Source organism: Dipteris shenzhenensis, chromosome 5 (genome assembly GCF_047967505.1).
Source record: "Dipteris shenzhenensis isolate YYH24624 ecotype China chromosome 5, Dip_SZ_1.0, whole genome shotgun sequence".
Lineage (NCBI taxonomy): Eukaryota > Viridiplantae > Streptophyta > Polypodiopsida > Gleicheniales > Dipteridaceae > Dipteris > Dipteris shenzhenensis.
In genome coordinates, this window is record NC_141600.1 from 47,956,512 (window position 1) to 47,984,320 (window position 27,809).

At 38.1% G+C, this 27,809-nt stretch overlaps 1 protein-coding gene across 1 annotated transcript; it reads right to left on the reverse strand.

The window, feature by feature from the left end:
- Nucleotides 1-6,767: 6,767 nt before the first annotated feature.
- Nucleotides 6,768-8,830, reverse strand: LOC147902117 (cationic peroxidase SPC4-like). Its single transcript, XM_087375066.1, has 4 exons — nucleotides 8,450-8,830; nucleotides 8,097-8,282; nucleotides 7,819-7,987; nucleotides 6,768-7,549 (listed from the first exon to the last, which is right to left on the reverse strand). Exons 1-4 carry the CDS (start codon nucleotides 8,708-8,710, stop codon nucleotides 7,077-7,079), a joined length of 1,089 nt encoding a protein of 362 aa, XP_087231192.1. The 5' UTR covers nucleotides 8,711-8,830; the 3' UTR covers nucleotides 6,768-7,076.
- Between the last annotated feature and the right edge of the window lie 18,979 nt (nucleotides 8,831-27,809).

Consider the following 27,809-nt stretch of genomic DNA (forward strand, 5'->3'; position numbering starts at 1 on the left):
CATGCAGGCAGACGGTTGGCATTTGAGGCAACCGTGGTAAGTCTACTTCTTCTCATTTAATGTATTGTTCTATTTGTTTTACTACATATTACATGCACTTTATCTAACTCTAACTCTCATAAATTGGATCCATAGCAAGCTGCGATGGGTCATCTTTCTACAGATGCAGAGACGCGATGCACATTTCGCATAGGAACAAAGCCGTGGTTTATTGAGCAAGAGGCAATGGAGCGACGGTTGATTGGGTTGAGGTGGTTGCTTGCACGGTATAAGTCTACTCCTACTTGTAATCTCACTTTTTAAATTGTTTTATTCTTTAAGTTCCAATCTAATTTTCAATTTATATGGTTCACTCTTAGGGTCAAAGCTCGAGCGTCCCATCACCGGAGGTGAGCGATTACCAAGGCCAGGGATCAGATGTACGTGACGAGGATCAGGGAGAAGGCGTAGCTCACAAAGACCAAGGATCAGGCCAACAAGACGAGGAGGAGGACGATGAGGAGCAATTTGCATATACTTCGCCATGTATGTCATTTTGTATATCCGCTTGCTTGAGCGATTTTGTATCACCCTTTTCGAAAGGGTAATTTTGTAACAAACAATGTTGTATATGTTCGACCTGTATATGCTTTTGTTGCTCGATCATTTCATTTGAGCGATTTTGTATTACTCGAAAGGGAAATTTTGTAATAAATTTTTTTTTTGTAATTATTAAAAAAAAAACATTAGTGGGGCAAAACAGGGCAAGTGCTATGGCCCTGTTTAGCCCCACTAATGCTTTTTTTAAAGTTCTGTTAATCATCGCTATATAGTGACATTTACCAGTGTCGCTATATAGTGATGATTATCAGTGTCGCTATGTAGTGTTGATTTACAGTGACCATTCTTTTTCGATGCTTTTAACGACTTTAATAGTGACGTTTGCTCCCATTTAAAAAAAAAAAAAATGTAAAAAGTATCGGTATTTTCGTTGAAAAAGGGCCTATGCCTTGTAGTGACTACTATAGCTTCTTATCAATTTGGATCCCATTTGTGTTATAGTCATTTTCTTCTGATAATATTCCGTTGTGTCTTCCATGACATTGAAGTAAACTGTCTTGGGAAAACTTGATTTCAAGAAAGCTAACCCCCATTTACAAGTACTATGAACTTGTATGAACTTGTAGATGAGACATAGTATTATGGACGTCTAGATGTGAAGTACTATCCATTGCATTTTGAATGACACCTACACTAGTCAACTTAATTATCTCCACTATATAGAGAAAACTCTGAGCATAGCCCTTAAAGTTGCCAATTGCTAAAACTTCTCTGGAGCAAGATAACATCTCTACTTTTTCCCCGTCAAAATAAGTTTTCTTGATATCTTGAAAGTATGTCTTTGGAACAATTTCATCTTGGTCCCAGAGTGTTCTGTGTGCTTGCATATCAAATATGTCACATTTTAAGATATCTCCCAATGTTTCAAAGTCTCCATGTGGATATTTTAAATGCACTTCAAGATTTACAATAATGGTGATTATCACTACACATCTTCTCTCACCACAATGTTGGAAATGACATACATTCATAGGATCAAGACTATGAATTCGTCCAAAAGCCAGCACTTCATTCTTCTTATATAACACCACATCCATACCCTCTATTAGGGTGAATACCTGTTCTATGTACAAAAATAGATTAGTAGCTCAAAAAAAGACATAATAAATAATCATTGAGCTTATTATTACTTAATAACTTTTATATTAAAACTAGCACAGAAGGCATTAAACCTGAACCCTACATCATAAACTTTAAACAATTAATACCAAAGCATCTTAACCATCATAAGTCCTAAACTTTAAACATTTAATCCCTAAAGCCTAAACTCCTAAACACTAAATCCTAAACCCTAAACCAAAACTAAATTCTAAACCCTAAACCCTAACCCTAAAATACAACCAAAATTTAATGAATTTTTTTGATTTGTGCAACAGGTTGGATATATCCCCCAACCTGTTGCTCAAATTAAGAAAATTACAAAAATCAAGAATTTTCTAGCAACAGGTTGGGGGATATATCCAACCTGTTGCACAAATTAAGGAAATTACAAAAATCAAGAATTTTCTTGATTTGTGCAACAGACTGGATATACAGTTGGGGGTGCACCCCCAACCTATTGCTTGAGCAATAGGTTGGGGGATATATCCAACCTGTTTCACAAGTCAAGAATTTTCTTGATTTATGTAACATGTTGGATTGAGCAACAAGTTGGGGGATATATCTACCCTGTTGCACAAATCAAGAAAATTCTTGAATTATGGAATAGGTTGGGGGGATATCAACCTGTTGCACAAATCAAGAAAATTCTTGACTTGTAGAACAAGTTGTATATATCCCCCAATCTGTTGCTTGAGCAATAGGTTGGGGGATATATCCAATCTGTTACACAAATCAAGAAGATTATTGATTTGTGCAATAGGTTGGATATCCGAGGTGCACCCCCAACCTCATCAACCTGTTGCACAAATCAAGAAAATTCTTGACTTGTAGAACAAGTTGTATATATCCCCCAACCTGTTGCTCAACAGGTTGGATATCCCCCAACGTGTTTCTCAAGCAACAGGTTGGGGGTGCACCCCCAACCTCTTACAACAGGTTGGGAGGCATATCCAATTTGTTGCACAAATCAAGAAATTTTCTTGATTTGTGCAATAGGTTGGATATATCCCCCAGCCTGTTGCACAAATTAAGAAAATTCTTGACTTGTGGAACAGGTTGGATATATCCCCCCAACCTGTTGCTCAAGCAACAGGTTGGGGGTGCACCCCCAACCGTATATCCAATCTGTTGCACAAATCTTGATTTGTGCAATTTTTTTGATTTGTGCAATAAGTTGGATATATCCCCCAACCTGTTGCTTGAGCAAGAGTTGAGCAATAGGTTGGGGGATATATCCAACCTGTTGCACAAATTAAAAAAATTCATTAAATTTTGGTTGTATTTTAGGGTTAGGGTTTAGGATTTAGGATTTAGGGTTAGGGTTTAGGGCTAGGGTTTAGGATTTAGGATTTAGGATTTAGAGTTTAGGGTTTAGGCTTTAGGATTTATTATTTAGGAGTTTAGGATTTAGGAATTAAATGTTTAAAGTTTAAGATTTAAGGTGCTTAAGATGTTTTGGTATTAATTGTTTAAAGTTTATCCAACCAACCGTATATCCAATCTTACACAAATCAAGAAATTTCGTGATTTTTGCAATTTTCTTGATTTGTGCAACAGGTTGGATATATCCAAGACTAGGTATGATCCTTTGCAAAGGCTTTACTTCAAGTAATTATAAGTCTACCTAGTTAAAGTATCCTACTTATTAGGGATAAGCACATAGGCTAAAAGCACACCGATTGATATTTTCTTACATTCATGCTGCATGGTGTATTAGAAGAGATGAAGAAGTGTGTGATAAGAAATATTCATAAGAAATATGTATTCCATATCATGGATTCATACCATGGATATCTGGTGGTTGCTAAAATGATATGGATTCAATGATACTGTAGTTTTGTACAAAGCCTTAAACAAAGTTTAAGGCTTTTGCAAAGTATTACATATTGTAACAAAGATAAGCAAGTATGGTAAACCTGTTCCAGATTCTATGGTTTTAAATGCCTACCTTATAAATACATTATCTAACTCTTCATTCTTTTACTAACAAGTATTATACACATGGAAGAAAAGCATACATGCTAAAAGTACTTATGTAAATTTTCATATTTTCTTATTTTTTAAATTAATTCCATTCTTTGATTGAATACCTTTTTAAAATTTAAAGGTTATTAGTATATAATATACCTAATTTTAAATGTTATTGATGTATAATATTAATAATTTATATATTTATTTAAATTTATACAATAATTACATTATATTTATACTAGTTTTTAAATTAATAACGTATATTTTTATTAAAACTAAAATTTAATTTATAGTTAATAGCAGGAAGAATATTATAGTGATTTTTCATACTAAGAACTATCTTACAAATACATTCACTAATTCTTCGTTGTTTTAAGCATAAGTATTATATAAAGCACATATGCTATAAGACTTCCCATTCAAAAATATTTTCATTGTTATATTTTTTTAATTAATGTATATATATATAATAATTATATAATATTTATATTAATCTATAGATTAGCAATATATATTTTTAGCAAAATTATATTTTAATATTAGTTAATAAAAATTTATTATATTATAGAGTAAAAATATTATAAATGGATTTCTTATATTAATAAAGTATCGTGAGAAGAGTTTTTGGAGAGATTTATGGTTAAATTTTATTTTGAAGTTCTTGCATACGCAATAGGTAGAGAGGTTTGAGTGGTTTTGATGTTGAGAGAGAAATTTGTAATAGATATCTAGGATGCCACTGGACAGAAATGGCATGTCGATATGTCCCTTGCTCCTAAAGACGACCTCTCAAGGGCCATATTGTCAATTGCATTTTTCTTGGTTGCACAAGAAAAAACATTTTCTTGGTACATAAATGCAAAAGAAGAAGGGTCTATAGAAGAAGGGTCTACAAATGCACCAATGACGACCTCCTACGATTGCCTTGGCAAAAGAAGAAGGGTCTACAAATGCACCAATGAGACCTTATTTGAATTTGTAGGCAAAGATCAAGCTTGCAGAGGAACGAGTAGCAATACTATATGCTCTTACTGCAAACACCAAATCAAAACAAGGAACAAGTAGCAATACTATATGCTCTTACTATCTTAGTATCTCAAAAGCATGTGGAACTAAATGAGCCAATCCATCAAATACAGATACTATCAAAGCTTGAAAGGCTAATTTCACCACATACTGTGTGCCCAAATTCGATAACACTTGCACTTTGGCCAATACTTTAAAGGAGACATCACAAATGTTGCTTTGAACTTAAACAATGTCCAAATCGTATTTCCATGTTAGCTAGATGACATATGATGACAGTCAGTAGAATAAGCCATTGTGTACATACATGTCACTTTCAGTGCCCTTTTTTGAATGATTGAGAGAGATGCAGCCCCTAGTGTAGTCATAAGATCCTCTCAATTTGAGGAGGATCCCAATGAGGAGCCTAAGAGAGCATCTTCTTCTGCAACTGCTCCACTTGGTAGCATCAACATAGACATCAAGCCATAAAACAAGTTGTTGATGTTTGCTATCAAACAGAGTCAAGTCATCCTATTAGCGTACTACCTAGATTCTATAACCCTAGATGCCACTTTCAATTACCTTTTTTAATTGATTAAGAGAGATGTTCAATTGGAAGACCACTACATACACATTACTTGCAAGGGTATGCAGTAAAGAAATTTCTACATTGCCAAATCATTAAAAAATAATCACTAATGGATAGGGTCATAACCTCAATAGCTTAATTAGCAATTCAACATACGATGGTTGGAAAAATGGCCCCAACTCACACCTCACAAACATGCAATCATTACACTTCCACCTTACCAAAATAAATAGCAATTACGACCTCCAACATTAGACCTACTTTGCTTTGAAGAAACCAGAAATATAGACACTACGTATATCGACTCAATACTGTTTTCCACAATAACCTCATTTGATAAGATGGGAACCCTAGTATTCTCCAGGACCAAACTGAGACTCAGCTTTGCCTAGCTCATAAATGGAGTTAAGGTACTCACAAAAAATGGGCCAAAATTTCCAACCATATTCAAGATAATCAATATGCATCAAAGCAACATATTGTACCAAAGCATGTCATTTCGACATTATTACAATATATTCAACATAAATTATACCAAAGACCCACACATTATCCAACGTTCCTAATTGGATACTCAAGCTACAAGATTTCCAAAGATTGCACAATGGGCAAAGATCATGGAAAAAAATCAGCTATGTCTAGAAAACACAACCCCGGCTAGCTACAATTTACAAATTCCTGATTGATCAAACATGGACAAATGCGTCTACAAAAAGTAGTCACATATGTGCAACCGAAGCCTATTAAACTCACCATGTCCCCATCTTCATAACCTATAAACTACATGTGGTATCATTATTCAAAACAAAATAAAATAGATTGAAATCCACTTGAACTCCTACCATCCAACTTTCAACACCAAAGAGGTATAACCAAACTCTGCAACAAAATATGGTAAAGATTAATATGAAATGAAAAACAAACTTCCCATCAACATGAAAGCATCAACAAACAAATATCAAGAATATGGTAAAGATTAATATGAAATGAAAAACAAACTTCCCATCAAATCAACAACAACTATCGCAACACTTAATTGCTACAAGATTCACACCTAATAGAAGCAACATACATGGCCCTAATTCTTTTGGCACCAATTTCTTCTCATGTGGGTCTTAAAGAGGTAGAGCCGTTTAAATATTGTGGTAGGCGAGAACGTAATCTCTTTTGGCAAACAAATGTGGTCCTAACTCCTTTGGCACCAATTTCTTCGCCTGTTGTCGCTGTTTGGCACCAATTTATTCGCATGTAGCCAAAGATCTAGAGTCGTTGGATATGGCCAATAGTGACTTCTTTCTTTGCTTTTGCATCTCATGGAGGTTTTGGCTTTGTCAACGAGAAAATGTTAATTTGTATCAATCTAGCCGCTTTTCCACCAGCTTTAAGGTCCGCGGTCGCATATCATCCGATCCCACTTCATTTCTTCGTTATCTTTGAAATCCATTGATATGTACGTTTTTAGACGCATCAAGGTTCTTCAAGATAATATAGAGTTTGTCTCGACCAAATTTTCCATTTTATTCCCGTGGCTACAAAGAAAAAGGACAGAGACAGAGAGACAAAGTTACAAACAAAGAATATTTGTATCAAGGCAATTGCGCGTCATTACGCAGTGTCAACTTCTGCAAGATGGAGTGGCCATTCTTGCTGCTCAAACATTGCAGAGCAAGTCTACATTGTGAGTAAGCGAGAAACAACCCAAATTTGCAGCTTTCAACCTCAGAAGCAATGTAACGTGCGCAGTCATGTACGTAGATTAGATATATGTAGCTATGGCCATGGTCGGCTGCTCTGCTGCTGCTGCTGGTCAAGGCCTTTCATACAACATATCCCCATGCGAGGCATACGCCACGGCGCTCACACCGCTCACCGTTTGATTGGCGCCAGCATTCAGAATCGAGCAGATCTTGCGTACGTTCCCGTTGCCTGTGGCTGCAGTCTTCACCCCTACCATGCTCATCTTAATGAAAGAGCACGCGAATTGCTGGAAGAATTCTTGCTCGCTTGCTGCCAAGGCTGCAACAACGGCTGCGGTTGTTTCGTCCTTCAGCAGCGCCCGGTCGGAGTCGAAGAGAACGTCCCCGTTGAGCATGTTTTTGTAATACTGGTTGTCGAAAAAGTTTGGTGTGACCATATCCTGCACGGTGTCTTGGTTGCTCTCGCTGTTCGGACATACTTGCAGCAGTTTCTGAGCGAACGAGGCATCCACTCCCGATTGCACCGTTGGCAAGATGGTGTTGTTAAACGCAGCACAGTGTGCTAGACCGATTGTGTGAGCTCCTGCGTTCACGGAACACATCATTACTAAAATTAAGGGCATCACCGTCTAGACCGATTGTGTGAGCTCCTGTGTCACGGAAAACATCATTACTAAAATTAAGTGCATCACCGTAGCACTAGATACAAATAAGAGACCGCCGTGAAGAAACTCCTCCACAGGTGATGATCGTCTCGGTCCCAACAACCACGTCCCACTAGTACACAGTGTTGCTATGGCATACAGAAACAGCAAAATTCCTGGAGAAAAATTCGTGCGAGCGGATTTTTACCAGAGAGCGATACCAGATCCGTTTTGTTTAGGCCTATATTGCCGAACTTTTCTACAAGTGTTGTTATGTTGTCTGCAGGACCTGCCAAGTCGCTAAGGATCGTTTGGGAGCTTGCAAAGCCCAGGCTATCTAGACGACCTGTTGGAATCTCAAAGTGAGGTCCTCCCGCCTTCGGAAATACAGACAGAGAAGATCGTCAATTAGTTCAGAATTCGCAGTGATCTGTATCACGAGAGATGCAACATGTTTAACACGCGCCACGGGATCTGAATCTGTACCAGGTGTGTGGCGTCTCTTGCGGCCATAACGATAATGTCCGCGCAGGATACGGTATTGGGGCAGCTAGCTTCGAGATTCTCTTTGATCTGCTCTATCAGGGCCAGAGCCTGCGGCCTCAACGTAAGATTGGGCGGAACGTGCTGCTCGCCCTGGGTGTCGTTAAGTAGCAAAGAGGCATCACATCCCTGGCGACAAGAGACGAATTTTTAGCGAAACGATAAAAACAGGACAGAAAAAAATAATGACGGGTCACAGCTCGATCAAGTGACTGCCCAGCATCCTGCTCATGAACTCTCCCGCAGTCCCTCAATGTTTGAGCGCCACAACGTCACCCAAAGGCCAGGAAAAGTACCTGGACAAAGCAGTCATGGAAGGGGAGGCGGAGGACGGAGCCAGCTTGGGAGATGTTGGGGGCGAGGAAGGAGCGGACGGTGGAACGAACGATGCTGTCGGCAGTGGGACAGGAGGAACTATAGAAACCATAAGCGAGGCCGGTTGCGGCATCAGGGAGAGAGAAAGCTTGTGTGGTGGAATGCAAAGAGATGGCGACTGAGGAGCTGAGCAACAAGATGATCAACAGAGAGCTACGGTTGTTCAAGCAAATCATCGCCATGATCTTGAGCAAAGTTTGTTTTCGAGAGAGCTTAAATGGAGCAGCTCACAAGCAACCAAAACAGTAAGCCAAAAAAACAGCAAGGAAGGAGGCTCACAATAAAATGAGCTAGAAAGAGGCTAATTTGTTAATGCATCCTCCATTCAAGGATTCTCCTTATAAATATCAATCACCTTAAGGCTGAGTCTCATAGTGAAACACTTTGCTTTTCAAAGCCTTGTACACGTGAGGCTCTTCTTAGAAATAATCAAACCTTATGTTGGCCTACCCTTTGTCTCTTGATCATGTTGATTTGCAAGTCAAATCAACTTAATGCAAACTATGACGGTGATATGAAGTCAAGAATCAATGGCCAAAATTGGCTAACAAAGTGAGAAATCAAACTCCGAAATTTCCTAAACACACTTTGTTTACCTAAGACATCCGTTGGAATTTGACCATTTCTAGAAGGTTAAATTATCTCCGATAATATCTCTCTATTATTACCAAGGTACTCACATGTGCAAATTGGACCTAAGCTTTGGTCTCCCCTAGGTAATATATGGCTTCAAATTGATGTTGATGTTGCCAACCATACAACTAATATATGATGCTAAATTAGTGTTGATATGGCCAACCACAATAAAGCCATGACATAGTCATACTCAACACACTATTCAAAATTTTTGGACTTTCTCTCCTAGTTTGGAATTTTTTTTGGAGCATATCCTCTCCACTCAACTTCACTTAGTGAGCTCATAAATTGGGTTTTTTAGAGCACTAAATGGGTCACTTATATACAAATATGGCCTTATTAAGCTATAAAGTTAAGTGGTGACCTTTAATTAAAAAAAATATGGCTCAATGAAGCTATAATTCCCAACCTTGTGCATGGTGCCTCCATCCAATAACTATAATAATAATAACAGTAGTCTCCTAACTCGAGTTCAATTTTAACACTATACCGATAAAGTGAAAATATGACACCATATGAAAGAGTTTGCTGAATTCAACAAATAAGTAGTGTATAGATACACCACTTAAAAAAAAAAAAAGAGTTTGTTGAATTCAATATATAAGTGGTGTATAGATACACCCTTTTTTTGAAAAATAAAGCATACAATACATTATCTTATTGGTGGTGTATAGATACACCATTTGTATGGAGAAAAGCATCCAAAACATTATCTTATGCATCTGAATCTCGTTCAGAGTCATCAAAGTCATGTAATGTATTTGCTCTTGATGGGTCAAGTCTTGCCAAATGATGTTTAATATGGACACGACTTGGATCAGGGATTGTGATACATTTTTCAACATCATATCCATGCTTCTTTTTAAAACTTCGTGTCCTCGATTTCCAGCAATGAATAATGCTACTGACTTCCACCTCTAATAATCCCTCATTATTTGGAACCCATTCACGTTTCTTTTGCAAGCATCTCTCATAGAGTTGTTTTATTATATATCTTCTCGGGAGATTTTTCAATGGCTTTGGTTCATACCATAAAGCTGTGAATGTTATAACTGGAGTTCCCTTGTCATCCCTTTCTATCTTAGCAACCTTTGCAACCCAAATTGGGCCACCTTGGTCATCCAACTTTGAACCTGGATCAGATGCCCAAACTGCAACAAATAAACCCTCTTCAATCTCATTAGATGGTATAAACTCTGGTAAGGGTTTGTCTCCCTTCCTGCCACAATATTTTCAAGGTAAAAGTCATTCCTCTGCTTCCTCCATATCTAGTAACATATTTATATCCAAAGGAAAACTTGGTGACCTAGCTTGTTCCGGCCAAAAGGATTCACACTATTCAATGCTCATTAAGTTTTCTTGTCTTTCTAAAGATTGGATAAGTGCTTCAGTTGATGTAATTGTCTCCAAATTCTTAGTTGATTGCTATGGATATTTTTGCATCATACTTTGAAGATGCTTAATGAAGGCTTTCAAGCCTTTCATTTCATCTATGTCAAGTGATTTGTTTTTTGCAAGAACAAATCTAGTTTCCTCTAATGGAATTATTCGTTGTAATAAAGCATATGACTCACTCCATAAATGATCTCCATCTACTGAGTAGTGCTTCCATTGCATCACTGGAATATTGTTATGGATGTGAAACTGAAAGTAGTGTGGATTTGTGTGTCCTATTAGGGCATTATCTCCTATTTGTAAATGTCACTCTATGAATGCTCTCCAATCTACCATCCTCTCTAAGATAGCCACTTCTGATTCTTCCTTGTGAGACCCTCCAATTTTTTTCCCAATTTGAAATAGCATATCCTCCATTGTCAAAACATCCATTGACTTCAACTCACCAGAGATAACACTGAAGATTTGATCTATGTCTTCATATGTATGGCCGACAAGAAGAAAGATAACTTCCACTTCTTCAAATATTTTCAAACCTACCAACATGGAGCATAAAGCAAATATATGTTTATTCTTATTCTCTCTCCAACAATTATCAGCTTGTATTCGCAATGTGTCAGGTAAAAATCCACGAGCATCTCTGACCTTTCTTATTGCTTTCATGCTTGATGGAACAACTTGGTTACTATCATGGTCATGCAAACTATCAATCCATACATCACAAAAGATTCGGTATCCATATACTAATACTCCACACAAGTGTGTTTTTAGTCCATGTTTGCCCTCCAATGCAGGTGGGATATGTCTATATCATGGCAAAGTTGTTGTATTCTGGTCCATGCCATCAATGGTGATGCACATGGACTTATTTATGACATGTGAAATAGCTTCCTCTCTCCAAGAAGCATACAACTTTCGAGCATCCTGTACATGACGTAAATGGATTGATCGCCATTTAATATATCTTCCTTGCTGCTGCTCACATATACTATGTGCAATGGCATTTTTTAATTCATCACATGTCTTACATTTTGACATCCTTTGCTTTGATGGTGTCTTGACATGGCGAAAATCTCTATGCCAAATTTTGTACAAGGTTGACCGTGAAATCATGCTCTCGTCTTTGTCTTGTAAAGTTTTATTGACAGTTTCTAGGACGACCTTCTTAGTCATTCCCAAAGGAAGATGTTGTTGACATTCGACACGTCCATCTAGCATTGTTTGTTGAAGATGAGGCTGTGGTAATGCATGGTCTCTGAGAACTTGCTTTAATGTCGCGGTTGCATTTATAGTGCTTCCATGGCATTTAAGCTTGTAGGTATTTCCATGAATTGTATGAACCACTTTTTCTTTCACCTCTGCCCAGATGGTCCAGTATGTGCCATGTGATAGTCCAGTTAACCATTGATATCCTCAATTGCAAATGGGTCTCCCATTAACAATGGGTTTCAATCTAGGTTTAGAGTGTCTTATGCTCAAATCTTGATCAGTGCCTTAATGAAGAAAGCATAAAAACTCTTGAAGAAGATAGTTATGTCTATTAGGCGCTGTCTTACTCCAAATACCAAGGCATATGGCTGCACAATCATCTTTCCCAACTTTTCTAATGCAAAGTCTCTTGCAACAAACTCGCATAAGCATCCTTTCCATATTCTCCTCGGATAACATTACATGTCTCTTTGGTTTCGGAATTGATGAAATGATTATTCGCCTCTTCAGACTCACATACTTTCTTTTTGTAAATAATGTCTTGCGTTTTTTAGTTGTAAGACCATCAAACCTCGAATCCATTTCCCTTGAATCTTCATCTCTATAATCAAATGCTATGTGGGCTTGATAATTATTTGATGCCTTATAATATCTTGGAAATGGCAATCTGGTAGACATGTTCATTGATGTCAATTTGTTGCCAATGCCTCTTGAATTTTGTGGTTGAACTCTTTCTCCTTCGTATCTCAAGATTCTCCCATCTATATTCTCTGGCATGCTAGCAACAATATTACAAACAACATGACAAGTCTCAGATTCTCTGCCCCCTTTGCCCTGCATTCGAGTGGTAACATCATGATCATTGTCACTAATATCATCAATTCCTATTATTGGATCACTTATCCCATCGATCTTTGAGTGTATTTTTCTTTGTGGCCCCATCTTATTATTCTCAACACAAGACAAGTCTTCTATATCAGTAAGCATGTTTGAGTCACTTGCAACACAGGACAAGTCTTCTATACGAGTGAGCCTGTTCAAGTCACTTGCAACACAGGACAAGTCTTCTATACCAGTGAGCCTATTCGAGTCACCTGCAACATAGGACAAGTCTTCTATACCAGTGAGCTTGTTCGAGTCACTTGCAACACAAGACAAGTCTTCTATACTAGTAAGTATATTTGAGTCACTTGCAACACAAAAAACCTTTTCTGCATCAACATCTGTTACTATAATGTCCTCAATACCTATGAGCATGCCACTATGATACTCTTGATCACTCACTACTACACATGGATCTTATTGCAATGTTTAAGTACTGATGTTTAGTGCGCGCGGAGTACTAATCGTCGGTATGGGAAGCACATTCTGTAAAGTGTCGCTATATAGCGACTTTGGGCAAACGTCGCTATATAGTGATGATTTCTAAAGTCACTATATAGCGACATTTGTCGAAAATGTAAGTGTCGCTATATAGTGACACTGAGATACTATTTTATAGCGATGTTTTTCAGAGAGCTTTTTTACTCATATAGGCCTTAAAAGTTAGTTTTTTCCAATGACAAATTTTTTTAAAATTTCATACATGTTTGATCTTTTGAGAGAATAAAAGTATGAGAGCATGTACATCAAGCCTTGAGGAGAGAAGATTTGTATCCGAAGCACTTGCTCGGCTATCTTGTGTGAAGTTAGCCATGACTCCACAATCATACGTGACTCTCTTTGAATCGATGCGTTCCATGCAAAAATATCATCCATATGACCATAATGCACTGTACTTTTTGTACTGTAAAAGAGCATCATTAAAACAATGAATATGCATCTATTTTATAGTGTATATTACCACAAATAATTACTTAATTATGTCAAGAGGTAAGAAACTAACATGCATCATACATCAAGATGATAACTCTCGCTCGCACTCATTTATTGTCTCTCCATCGCGTTCGGCTTTACGTAGAGCCAGTTGTAGCCAATCAAATGACATGTGAGTGGGGAGAAGAGCCAGATCCTATGGATATGGTTGCGATCGCCTGTACATTACTTTGAAACTCGTCCTTGCATTTATTCTTTCTGCTTTGGCCACTTCATATCTCTCAATCCACTTCTGCATCTCAGGGCTATTGAGGATACAAAACTTATTGAATTTCTCCATTTGCTCTTCGCTCATCTTTCTTTCAATCCCTTTTCCTTGGGGAACCTCGCCAACAATGTGATCATCATCCTTGTTATGCCAAGCTTGCGGCATATCGGGATTCGTGGATGCAAGAAACTCTGTGATATATACTAATGACTCTTGCACAAGCCATCTCTCTGCCATGCTTGCTTTTGGTCTTGCTCTTTGTCTTACAAATCCCTTCAAAGTTTTCATAAACCGCTCGAGAAAAAACATCCATCGACTATGAACGGTACCTGCAATAGCCACCTCATCAACTATGTGCACAAGCAAGTGGACTTGAGTTGTCATAATGCTCGAGGGAAAGTGCTTCTCAAGCAAGCATACAGCCTCGATGGATTCCACCCTAGCCTTCTCGATGCTCAATATGGAGATCTCTTTTTGAGATATCCACCTATTTCACATGTCCATGTAAGATATTTTCATAATCAATCTACAGATTAATCAGATTAAATTGAAGAAAATGTAATCAATGCGATTTGATAGTAAGCATACCTCACAATACCACTGATCTTGAATATAGCATTTCTAACATCTTCTTGTAAGCACCCTTTTATTGTAATTGGGAGGATGAACTATCAAAGCAACAAAGAAGTCATGTCAACAATATAACATAATCATAATTACACTAACGCATCACGATTATCGGTACACTAATTCTACAGCTTAGAATACCTGTAAGACCTTGTGCCAATCATGAGACTTGAGCCCGCTAAGCTTATTGTCCTTTGAAAATGCTCCTTTCAAGCAATGCATGTACCCTGTTGGTGTTTGAAAAGAGGCAATGTCCGCCTTGACTGCTACCTTCTCCCTTGTAGAGAGGATCCACGTTGCTTTCAGGAGGACAACTTTTCCCAAAGCATGCACTTGGGGCCACAAACGAGACATCCTATTCATAGAACACAAGGCTTCTCGCACTCCTCTCGAGTCTTTGGAACCAACCAAGTGTGCCCAAATAGTAGCCCCCACATTCTTGAAGATATGCATGGGATCCAAGAGATGATTGATTTGTAACTGACCCCAATAAGGAAGGTCGTGAAAGATCGATAGCCTCTTCATACCAGGAGGATGTTCCTCTCCATTCATCCTCCAAGCTTGAATCTAGTCTTTTGCCTTCAAATATGATGGTGGTGGATCAAGCTGACCTCCATGTGCGAGATGATCCAGTGGAAGGTATCAAGCATGACCTTCATAAACATTTTTCCTCATATGTTTGGAGTGTCATGCAAGCGATTTCAAACCCGGTCCACAAACAGGACAAGCATGGTACACACTTGTAACAAGTCCTGCACGCGTGCATGAATGTGTTTGTATAAGACATGCATGTGAAGAGAGTCATAAAGGCATAAGATTTTCTATATTATGCTTGTAGAGACACAACCACATACCTTGTACTTCCATGGCACAAGTAGTGCAAGCATGAGGTGTCCCTTTTTTATTATTAGCCATGGTGGGATATTGTAATTCACCATGACTATGGGCCATGTCGACCAAGATGTCGAGTGTAATCCGAAAGGATTCATGCCGTCCATGGCGAGCCCAAGATGTAAGTTGCGTGGCTCCCTCACAAAGTTCGGCCACTGATTGTCTATGTGCTTCCAAGCTGCACAATCTGCGGGAATCCTCAATGTGTCATCAATGGACCGATGAGATGCATGCCATGTCATCAACTCTGCTATGGATTTGCATCGGAACATGTGTTGTATTCTTGCAATGATGGGAAAGTGTCTCAAGACCTTTACCGGTATCTGCTCACCCTGTAAGTCATCTCTATGTTGTTGTTCCCCACACTTTGGACAACTAGCCAAATCTCCATGCTCACGATGAAAGAGAATACAATCATTACGATAAGCATGGATGGTATCATAATCCATACCCAATGTTGTTAGCATCTTTTTTCGCTTCATCTCTTGATGCGGGCATGGTATTTGGTGCAGGCAACACCTTTTGGAGCAACCTATCACAATTCAGACATACATAGGCTTCGAATAATGATGATTTGATACACTAATCCATACATGATGATTCTTAAAACAAACAATATTCAAATAATGAGTCAAATTAATGCAAGAGCTAACCTCATTAAGGCCGAGACACTTGTATCCGACCACCCATACTTTACTTGCAGATTCAAGATTGAGAGACAAGCACGTAGTTTAGACATCCTAGCACCCTTGTACAATTGTGTTGATTGCAACTCTCGCATTTTGACCTCAGACTCTGACATCACGTGTACATGGGATGTAGTGCCCCTAAAAATAAAATCCATCATGTCGGCCATACCCTCGTCATCATCCGGGAGACTCTAGTCTTGCTCAAAGTGTGAAGGTATATGCGTACCCTCATCAGCCTCCTCATCCTATTTTAGGATTTCGTGTAAATATAAGATCTTGTCTCAAGGTTTCGTACCATAATGGTATCCAATATTAACCACAAACTTAAATAGCTTTGACTTACTAATAATCCATCAACATGTGCAACACCAATGGTGGGTATTGGTTCGAGCTCCTCCCCATACATCCGCAAGTGGTGCATGATAATACGACATTGATGTCGTATTGCTCGCTTGCAATGAGTGCAATGACAATATAACCTCTCCATAAGCCACTTTGTGCTCCCGAGCATTGGCGCATCATTGGATGAGCTTCCACTCGTCCCTTCCATCTGCACTTATAAAATCACAACATAAATTGCAAGGAAATATATTAACAGTTGTAAAATAGCATATATGAGCTTCTTTTTTAACTTTAAACATAAAGTATCTTGAAGCGTCACTATATAGCGACGTTTTGACTTGTTCCGTCGCTATATAGCGATGATTTGTTTGTTCCATCGCTATATAGCGACGCTTTTAAATAACAGCGTCGCTATATAGCGACTGACGAATGTCGCTATATAGTGATGCTGTGGGTTAAAACCCGAACCTCGCGATGCACGGCACTTTCTTTAGCAATCTCTAATCTCTATTGTAAGCAAAGCAATCTCTCCTCCCACCTATTTCTGACAACCTCCCACTCTATTCTCCACTCCTCACTACTACTCACCCCTCTCCTAACACTTGTGCTCCCTCTCCACCCTTCTTCCTCTTTGGTTTCTTGAAAGGAAGTTTTTCAAGAAGGTGAGTCTCTTTGAACAATGTAGGTTCATTTTTTGTGAGATTTTGTTTTGTGAGTGTTGAAGCATGTTTCTCCTTGTATTGCTAAGGCTATGTACTAGTTTTCATGCTTGATTTCAAAGGATTGAAGACAAAAAACGAGATTTCAAGAAAGAAAGAAGACTCACCTCTTCCAGTCTTTTTTGTATTTCTCTTCCTTCTCTTTCTCCTTGTCTCCTCAATCCAATCTCTTTGAGAAGTTGCTTCTTTAATCTTCTCCTTCCTTTAACTAGTTATTTGAAAAATTGTATGTTTCCTCGCTTTTGTAGGGCCAGTCCACAAAACACGGAACGGGACGTACTATTCTAGGTAAGTGCTTCCTCTTTTTTCTATTCGTTATTTTTGTTATTTGCATTGGTCTGCAGCTATAGTGCCTTAAGCGCTAGCTACAATGATGGGTGTAGGAACCCTCTCTCCCCCTCTCTTCCCTCTTCTCTCCTCTTCCATCTCTTCTTTTTCCCCTTTCAATCTCTTTTCCCCTCTTCTTTTTCCCCCTCTTTCAATCTCTTTTTCCCTCCTCTTCTCTTCTTTTTTTCATCTTTCAATCTCTTTTCCCCCCTCTTTCCCCTCACTTATGTCTCCTTCTCTTATGCTCATGCATAAGCATAAGCATATGTCTCCTTCTCTTATGCTTATGCATGAGCTTAAGCATAAGCATGAGCATATGCCTCTTTCTGGTATGCTCATGCATATGTCTCCTTTTCTTATGCTTATGCTTATGGAGTGCTTATGCTTATGCATAAGAGGAGACATATGCTCATGCATAAGCATAATCATAAGCATAAGAGAAGGAGACATATGCTCATGCTAATGCTTATGCGTATGCATGAGCATATGTCTCTTTTTCTCTCTTTCCTTTTCCTCTTCTTCTCTCTTTCCCCTCTTCCAATCTCTTTTCCTTTCCCTCTTCTTCCTCTTGTCCCCCCTCTTTCCCCTCTTTCATGCTCATGCTCTTATGCTCATGCATAAGCATAAGCATAAGCATGAGCATATGTCTCTTTCTCTTATGCTCATGCATATGTCTCCTCTTATGCTTATGCTTATGCATAAGAGGAGACATATGCTCATGCATAAGCATAAGCATAAGCATAAGAGAAGAAGACATATGCTCATGCTTATGCTTATGCGTATGCATGAGCATATGTCTCTTTTTCTCTCTTTCCTTTCCCTTTTTCCTTTCCCTCTTCTTTTCTCTTTCCCCTCTTCCAATCTCTTTTCCTTTCCCTCTTCTTCCTCTTTTCCTCCCTCTTTTCCCCCCTTTTTCCCCTCTTTCATGCTCATGCTCTTATGCTCATGCATAAGTATAAGCATAATCATGAGCATATTATGTCTCTTTCTCTTATGCTCATGCATATGTCTCCTTCTCTTATGCTTATGCTTATGCTCATGCATAAGAGGAGACATATGCTCATGCATAAGCATAAGCATAAGCATAAGAGAAGAAGACATATGCTCATGCTTATGCTTATGTGTATGCATGAGCATATGTCTCTTTTTCTCTCTTTTCTTTCCCTCTTCTTCTTCCTTTCCCCTCTTCCAATCTCTTTTCCTTTTCCTCTTCTTCCTCTTTTCCTCCCTCTTTTCCCCCCTGTTTCCCCTCTTTCATGCTCATGCTCTTATGCTCATGCATAAGCATAAGCATAAGCATGAGCATATGTTTCTTTCTCTTATGCTCATGCATAAGCATAAGCATGAGCATATGTCTCCTTCTCTTATGCTTATGCTTATGCTTATGCATATGCTTATGCATAAGCATAAGCATAAGCATAAGAGAAGGAGACATATGCTCATGCTTATGCTTATGCTTATGCATGAGCATATGTCTCTTTTTCTCTCTTTCCTTTCCCTCTTCTTCTCTCTTTCCCCTCTTCCAATCTCTTTTCCTTTCCCTCTTTTCCCCCCTGTTTCCCCTCTTTCATGCTCATGCTCTTATGCTCATGCATAAGCATAAGAATAAGCATGAGCATATGTCTCTTTCTCTTATGCTCATGCATAAGCATAAGCATGAGCATATGTCTCCTTCTCTTATGCTTATGCTTATGCTTATGCATAAGAGGAGACATATGCTCATGCATAAGCATAAGCATAAGCATAAGAGAAGGAGACATATGCTTATGATTATGCTTATGCTTATGCATGAGCATATGTCTCTTTTTCTCTCTTTCCTTTCCCTCTTCTTCTCTCTTTCCCCTCTTCCAATCTCTTTTCCAGCCGAACTCTTCTTCCTCTTTTCCCTCTTCTTCCTCTTCTTTCCCTCTTCTTCTCTCTTCTTTCCCTCTTCTTCTCTCTTTCCCCTCTTCCAATCTCTTTTCCTTTCCCTCTTCTTCCTCTTTTTGTCTTCTTCCTCTTTTCCCTCTTCTTCCTCTTCTTTCCCTCTTCTTTCCCTCTTCTTCCTCTTCTTTCCCTCTTTCCTTTCCCTCTTCTTCTCTCTTTCCCCTCTTCCAATCTCTTTTCCTTTCCCTCTTCTTCCTCTTTTCCTCTTCTTCCTCTCTTCCCTCTTCTTCCTCTTCTTTCCCTCTTCTTTCCCTCTTCTTCCTTTCTTTCCCTCTTTCCTTTCCCTCTTCTTCTCTCTTTCCCCTCTTCCAATCTCTTTTCCTTTCCGTCTTCTTCCTCTTTTCCTCTTCTTCTCTCTTTCCCCTCTTCCAATCTCTTTTTCTTTCCCTCTTCTTCCTCTTTTTCTCTTCTTTCTCTTTCCTTTTTCTCTTCTTCTCTCTTTCCCCTCTTCCAATCTCTTTTCCGTTCCCTCTTCTTCCTCTTTTCTTTCCCCTCTTCTTCCTCTTTTCCTTTGCCTATGCCTATGCCTATGCCTATGGTTATGTTTGTTTTTTAATTTTTGTTTTTGTATTTGTGTCTATGTTAGACATGGGATCACGTCGCACGTCCGATGAGTACAGACAGCCTCGTAGGAGGAGACATCACCATCTCTATGCTCCAGAGGTTTTTGATTCCTCTCAGGCGACACCTGAGGGGGCTACCCCTGGTCTGACTCCTCTCGGATGTAGCATTGCGACTACCCCCTGTCGGACCTAGCACTGTGACTACCCCTATTTTGACTCCTCTCGGATGTAGCATTGTGACTACCCCTCGGGGAACTCCTTTGCTAGTAGCACATGGCTTTGTCGGGAGTCTCGACGATTTTGTAGCGTAGATGATCGATGAGGAGGCAGCGAGATTCTTCACTCTACTATCTCAGAGGACCTCAGCAATTCCCTCCCCTACACCGACAGTTGGACCTACTGCCCAACTATCCCCTCATGCCCCTTCGACCGAGGGGTCATCACCTGCACATGCCTATCGTAAGGGAAGGAAGAGTAGGAGGGGCCGCTTATGTTGTGCTGACTCGAGAGATGTAGACGAGTCAGCACACTCACATCCCTACAGGTCTCCACTTGGTCTTAAGACACAGTATCAGTCAGGTCCCTTGCCCTCTCCTACTCCCATTGCTACTCCTCGCTCCGGAAGCGCTCGCATAGCTCCACTCTTTTTGACTCTACCACTACCATCAGTCCGCCTTACTTAGTCGAGGACCTCTCCTATCAAATCACAACTGTTGGGAGAGATAATAGAAGATAGAAAGGGCAAAGCACTGATGGCCACCATGAGGTGGTTGATGAGCCATCACTTCAAGAGCGGCATTGCTACCGATTGGCGCTATCAAGATGACCAAAAGAAGCAGGCGGTCATCGATGAATTAAAACAAAAATACCCTAACACGCCAAATTGGGAGTTTAACGAGAATTATATGCGAGAGCGCATGAATTAAGTCTTGAAGCATTGTAGATCAACCTTGCATACTTCATCGCAAAGAGGATGGCTAACCCAGCTGGGAAGACAAAGCTAATTGGAAGTTCTTCAAGAAGTAGAATGGGGACCATCTCGAAATGTTTGAGGGTCAGAGGAGGGATGCGAAGAGACGACTGGACACCGTAGGTACTTCGCACTTTCATGCAGGCAGACGGTTGGCATTTGAGGCAACCGTGGTAAGTCTACTTCTTCTCATTTAATGTATTGTTCTATTTGTTTTACTACATATTACATGCACTTTATCTAACTCTAACTCTCATAAATTGGATCCATAGCAAGCTGCGATGGGTCATCTTTCTACAGATGCAGAGACGCGATGCACATTTCGCATAGGAACAAAGCCGTGGTTTATTGAGCAAGAGGCAATGGAGCGACGGTTGATTGGGTTGAGGTGGTTGCTTGCACGGTATAAGTCTACTCCTACTTGTAATCTCACTTTTTAAATTGTTTTATTCTTTAAGTTCCAATCTAATTTTCAATTTATATGGTTCACTCTTAGGGTCAAAGCTCGAGCGTCCCATCACCGGAGGTGAGCGATTACCAAGGCCAGGGATCAGATGTACGTGACGAGGATCAGGGAGAAGGCGTAGCTCACAAAGACCAAGGATCAGGCCAACAAGACGAGGAGGAGGACGACGAGGAGCAATTTGCATATACTTCGCCATGTATGTCATTTTGTATATCCGCTTGCTTGAGCGATTTTGTATCACCCTTTTCGAAAGGGTAATTTTGTAACAAACAATGTTGTATATGTTCGACCTGTATATGCTTTTGTTGCTCGATCATTTCATTTGAGCGATTTTGTATTACTCGAAAGGGAAATTTTGTAATAAATTTTTTTTTTGTAATTATTAAAAAAAAAACATTAGTGGGGCAAAACAGGGCAAGTGCTATGGCCCTGTTTAGCCCCACTAATGCTTTTTTTAAAGTTCTGTTAATCATCGCTATATAGTGACATTTACCAGTGTCGCTATATAGTGATGATTATCAGTGTCGCTATGTAGTGTTGATTTACAGTGACCATTCTTTTTCGATGCTTTTAACGACTTTAATAGTGACGTTTGCTCCCATTTAAAAAAAAAAAAAATGTAAAAAGTATCGGTATTTTCGTTGAAAAAGGGCCTATGCCTTGTAGTGACTACTATAGCTTCTTATCAATTTGGATCCCATTTGTGTTATAGTCATTTTCTTCTGATAATATTCCGTTGTGTCTTCCATGACATTGAAGTAAACTGTCTTGGGAAAACTTGATTTCAAGAAAGCTAACCCCCATTTACAAGTACTATGAACTTGTATGAACTTGTAGATGAGACATAGTATTATGGACGTCTAGATGTGAAGTACTATCCATTGCATTTTGAATGACACCTACACTAGTCAACTTAATTATCTCCACTATATAGAGAAAACTCTGAGCATAGCCCTTAAAGTTGCCAATTGCTAAAACTTCTCTGGAGCAAGATAACATCTCTACTTTTTCCCCGTCAAAATAAGTTTTCTTGATATCTTGAAAGTATGTCTTTGGAACAATTTCATCTTGGTCCCAGAGTGTTCTGTGTGCTTGCATATCAAATATGTCACATTTTAAGATATCTCCCAATGTTTCAAAGTCTCCATGTGGATATTTTAAATGCACTTCAAGATTTACAATAATGGTGATTATCACTACACATCTTCTCTCACCACAATGTTGGAAATGACATACATTCATAGGATCAAGACTATGAATTCGTCCAAAAGCCAGCACTTCATTCTTCTTATATAACACCACATCCATACCCTCTATTAGGGTGAATACCTGTTCTATGTACAAAAATAGATTAGTAGCTCAAAAAAAGACATAATAAATAATCATTGAGCTTATTATTACTTAATAACTTTTATATTAAAACTAGCACAGAAGGCATTAAACCTGAACCCTACATCATAAACTTTAAACAATTAATACCAAAGCATCTTAACCATCATAAGTCCTAAACTTTAAACATTTAATCCCTAAAGCCTAAACTCCTAAACACTAAATCCTAAACCCTAAACCAAAACTAAATTCTAAACCCTAAACCCTAACCCTAAAATACAACCAAAATTTAATGAATTTTTTTGATTTGTGCAACAGGTTGGATATATCCCCCAACCTGTTGCTCAAATTAAGAAAATTACAAAAATCAAGAATTTTCTAGCAACAGGTTGGGGGATATATCCAACCTGTTGCACAAATTAAGGAAATTACAAAAATCAAGAATTTTCTTGATTTGTGCAACAGACTGGATATACAGTTGGGGGTGCACCCCCAACCTATTGCTTGAGCAATAGGTTGGGGGATATATCCAACCTGTTTCACAAGTCAAGAATTTTCTTGATTTATGTAACATGTTGGATTGAGCAACAAGTTGGGGGATATATCTACCCTGTTGCACAAATCAAGAAAATTCTTGAATTATGGAATAGGTTGGGGGGATATTAACCTGTTGCACAAATCAAGAAAATTCTTGACTTGTAGAACAAGTTGTATATATCCCCCAATCTGTTGCTTGAGCAATAGGTTGGGGGATATATCCAATCTGTTACACAAATCAAGAAGATTATTGATTTGTGCAATAGGTTGGATATCCGAGGTGCACCCCCAACCTCATCAACCTGTTGCACAAATCAAGAAAATTCTTGACTTGTAGAACAAGTTGTATATATCCCCCAACCTGTTGCTCAACAGGTTGGATATCCCCCAACGTGTTTCTCAAGCAACAGGTTGGGGGTGCACCCCCAACCTCTTACAACAGGTTGGGAGGCATATCCAATTTGTTGCACAAATCAAGAAATTTTCTTGATTTGTGCAATAGGTTGGATATATCCCCCAGCCTGTTGCACAAATTAAGAAAATTCTTGACTTGTGGAACAGGTTGGATATATCCCCCCAACCTGTTGCTCAAGCAACAGGTTGGGGGTGCACCCCCAACCGTATATCCAATCTGTTGCACAAATCTTGATTTGTGCAATTTTTTTGATTTGTGCAATAAGTTGGATATATCCCCCAACCTGTTGCTTGAGCAAGAGTTGAGCAATAGGTTGGGGGATATATCCAACCTGTTGCACAAATTAAAAAAATTCATTAAATTTTGGTTGTATTTTAGGGTTAGGGTTTAGGATTTAGGATTTAGGGTTAGGGTTTAGGGCTAGGGTTTAGGATTTAGGATTTAGGATTTAGAGTTTAGGGTTTAGGCTTTAGGATTTATTATTTAGGAGTTTAGGATTTAGGAATTAAATGTTTAAAGTTTAAGATTTAAGGTGCTTAAGATGTTTTGGTATTAATTGTTTAAAGTTTATCCAACCAACCGTATATCCAATCTTACACAAATCAAGAAATTTCGTGATTTTTGCAATTTTCTTGATTTGTGCAACAGGTTGGATATATCCAAGACTAGGTATGATCCTTTGCAAAGGCTTTACTTCAAGTAATTATAAGTCTACCTAGTTAAAGTATCCTACTTATTAGGGATAAGCACATAGGCTAAAAGCACACCGATTGATATTTTCTTACATTCATGCTGCATGGTGTATTAGAAGAGATGAAGAAGTGTGTGATAAGAAATATTCATAAGAAATATGTATTCCATATCATGGATTCATACCATGGATATCTGGTGGTTGCTAAAATGATATGGATTCAATGATACTGTAGTTTTGTACAAAGCCTTAAACAAAGTTTAAGGCTTTTGCAAAGTATTACATATTGTAACAAAGATAAGCAAGTATGGTAAACCTGTTCCAGATTCTATGGTTTTAAATGCCTACCTTATAAATACATTATCTAACTCTTCATTCTTTTACTAACAAGTATTATACACATGGAAGAAAAGCATACATGCTAAAAGTACTTATGTAAATTTTCATATTTTCTTATTTTTTAAATTAATTCCATTCTTTGATTGAATACCTTTTTAAAATTTAAAGGTTATTAGTATATAATATACCTAATTTTAAATGTTATTGATGTATAATATTAATAATTTATATATTTATTTAAATTTATACAATAATTACATTATATTTATACTAGTTTTTAAATTAATAATGTATATTTTTATTAAAACTAAAATTTAATTTATAGTTAATAGCAGGAAGAATATTATAGTGATTTTTCATACTAAGAACTATCTTACAAATACATTCACTAATTCTTCGTTGTTTTAAGCATAAGTATTATATAAAGCACATATGCTATAAGACTTCCCATTCAAAAATATTTTCATTGTTATATTTTTTTAATTAATGTATATATATATAATAATTATATAATATTTATATTAATCTATAGATTAGCAATATATATTTTTAGCAAAATTATATTTTAATATTAGTTAATAAAAATTTATTATATTATAGAGTAAAAATATTATAAATGGATTTCTTATATTAATAAAGTATCGTGAGAAGAGTTTTTGGAGAGATTTATGGTTAAATTTTATTTTGAAGTTCTTGCATACGCAATAGGTAGAGAGGTTTGAGTGGTTTTGATGTTGAGAGAGAAATTTGTAATAGATATCTAGGATGCCACTGGACAGAAATGGCATGTCGATATGTCCCTTGCTCCTAAAGACGACCTCTCAAGGGCCATATTGTCAATTGCATTTTTCTTGGTTGCACAAGAAAAAACATTTTCTTGGTACATAAATGCAAAAGAAGAAGGGTCTATAGAAGAAGGGTCTACAAATGCACCAATGACGACCTCCTACGATTGCCTTGGCAAAAGAAGAAGGGTCTACAAATGCACCAATGAGACCTTATTTGAATTTGTAGGCAAAGATCAAGCTTGCAGAGGAACGAGTAGCAATACTATATGCTCTTACTGCAAACACCAAATCAAAACAAGGAACAAGTAGCAATACTATATGCTCTTACTATCTTAGTATCTCAAAAGCATGTGGAACTAAATGAGCCAATCCATCAAATACAGATACTATCAAAGCTTGAAAGGCTAATTTCACCACATACTGTGTGCCCAAATTCGATAACACTTGCACTTTGGCCAATACTTTAAAGGAGACATCACAAATGTTGCTTTGAACTTAAACAATGTCCAAATCGTATTTCCATGTTAGCTAGATGACATATGATGACAGTCAGTAGAATAAGCCATTGTGTACATACATGTCACTTTCAGTGCCCTTTTTTGAATGATTGAGAGAGATGCAGCCCCTAGTGTAGTCATAAGATCCTCTCAATTTGAGGAGGATCCCAATGAGGAGCCTAAGAGAGCATCTTCTTCTGCAACTGCTCCACTTGGTAGCATCAACATAGACATCAAGCCATAAAACAAGTTGTTGATGTTTGCTATCAAACAGAGTCAAGTCATCCTATTAGCGTACTACCTAGATTCTATAACCCTAGATGCCACTTTCAATTACCTTTTTTAATTGATTAAGAGAGATGTTCAATTGGAAGACCACTACATACACATTACTTGCAAGGGTATGCAGTAAAGAAATTTCTACATTGCCAAATCATTAAAAAATAATCACTAATGGATAGGGTCATAACCTCAATAGCTTAATTAGCAATTCAACATACGATGGTTGGAAAAATGGCCCCAACTCACACCTCACAAACATGCAATCATTACACTTCCACCTTACCAAAATAAATAGCAATTACGACCTCCAACATTAGACCTACTTTGCTTTGAAGAAACCAGAAATATAGACACTACGTATATCGACTCAATACTGTTTTCCACAATAACCTCATTTGATAAGATGGGAACCCTAGTATTCTCCAGGACCAAACTGAGACTCAGCTTTGCCTAGCTCATAAATGGAGTTAAGGTACTCACAAAAAATGGGCCAAAATTTCCAACCATATTCAAGATAATCAATATGCATCAAAGCAACATATTGTACCAAAGCATGTCATTTCGACATTATTACAATATATTCAACATAAATTATACCAAAGACCCACACATTATCCAACGTTCCTAATTGGATACTCAAGCTACAAGATTTCCAAAGATTGCACAATGGGCAAAGATCATGGAAAAAAATCAGCTATGTCTAGAAAACACAACCCCGGCTAGCTACAATTTACAAATTCCTGATTGATCAAACATGGACAAATGCGTCTACAAAAAGTAGTCACATATGTGCAACCGAAGCCTATTAAACTCACCATGTCCCCATCTTCATAACCTATAAACTACATGTGGTATCATTATTCAAAACAAAATAAAATAGATTGAAATCCACTTGAACTCCTACCATCCAACTTTCAACACCAAAGAGGTATAACCAAACTCTGCAACAAAATATGGTAAAGATTAATATGAAATGAAAAACAAACTTCCCATCAACATGAAAGCATCAACAAACAAATATCAAGAATATGGTAAAGATTAATATGAAATGAAAAACAAACTTCCCATCAAATCAACAACAACTATCGCAACACTTAATTGCTACAAGATTCACACCTAATAGAAGCAACATACATGGCCCTAATTCTTTTGGCACCAATTTCTTCTCATGTGGGTCTTAAAGAGGTAGAGCCGTTTAAATATTGTGGTAGGCGAGAACGTAATCTCTTTTGGCAAACAAATGTGGTCCTAACTCCTTTGGCACCAATTTCTTCGCCTGTTGTCGCTGTTTGGCACCAATTTATTCGCATGTAGCCAAAGATCTAGAGTCGTTGGATATGGCCAATAGTGACTTCTTTCTTTGCTTTTGCATCTCATGGAGGTTTTGGCTTTGTCAACGAGAAAATGTTAATTTGTATCAATCTAGCCGCTTTTCCACCAGCTTTAAGGTCCGCGGTCGCATATCATCCGATCCCACTTCATTTCTTCGTTATCTTTGAAATCCATTGATATGTACGTTTTTAGACGCATCAAGGTTCTTCAAGATAATATAGAGTTTGT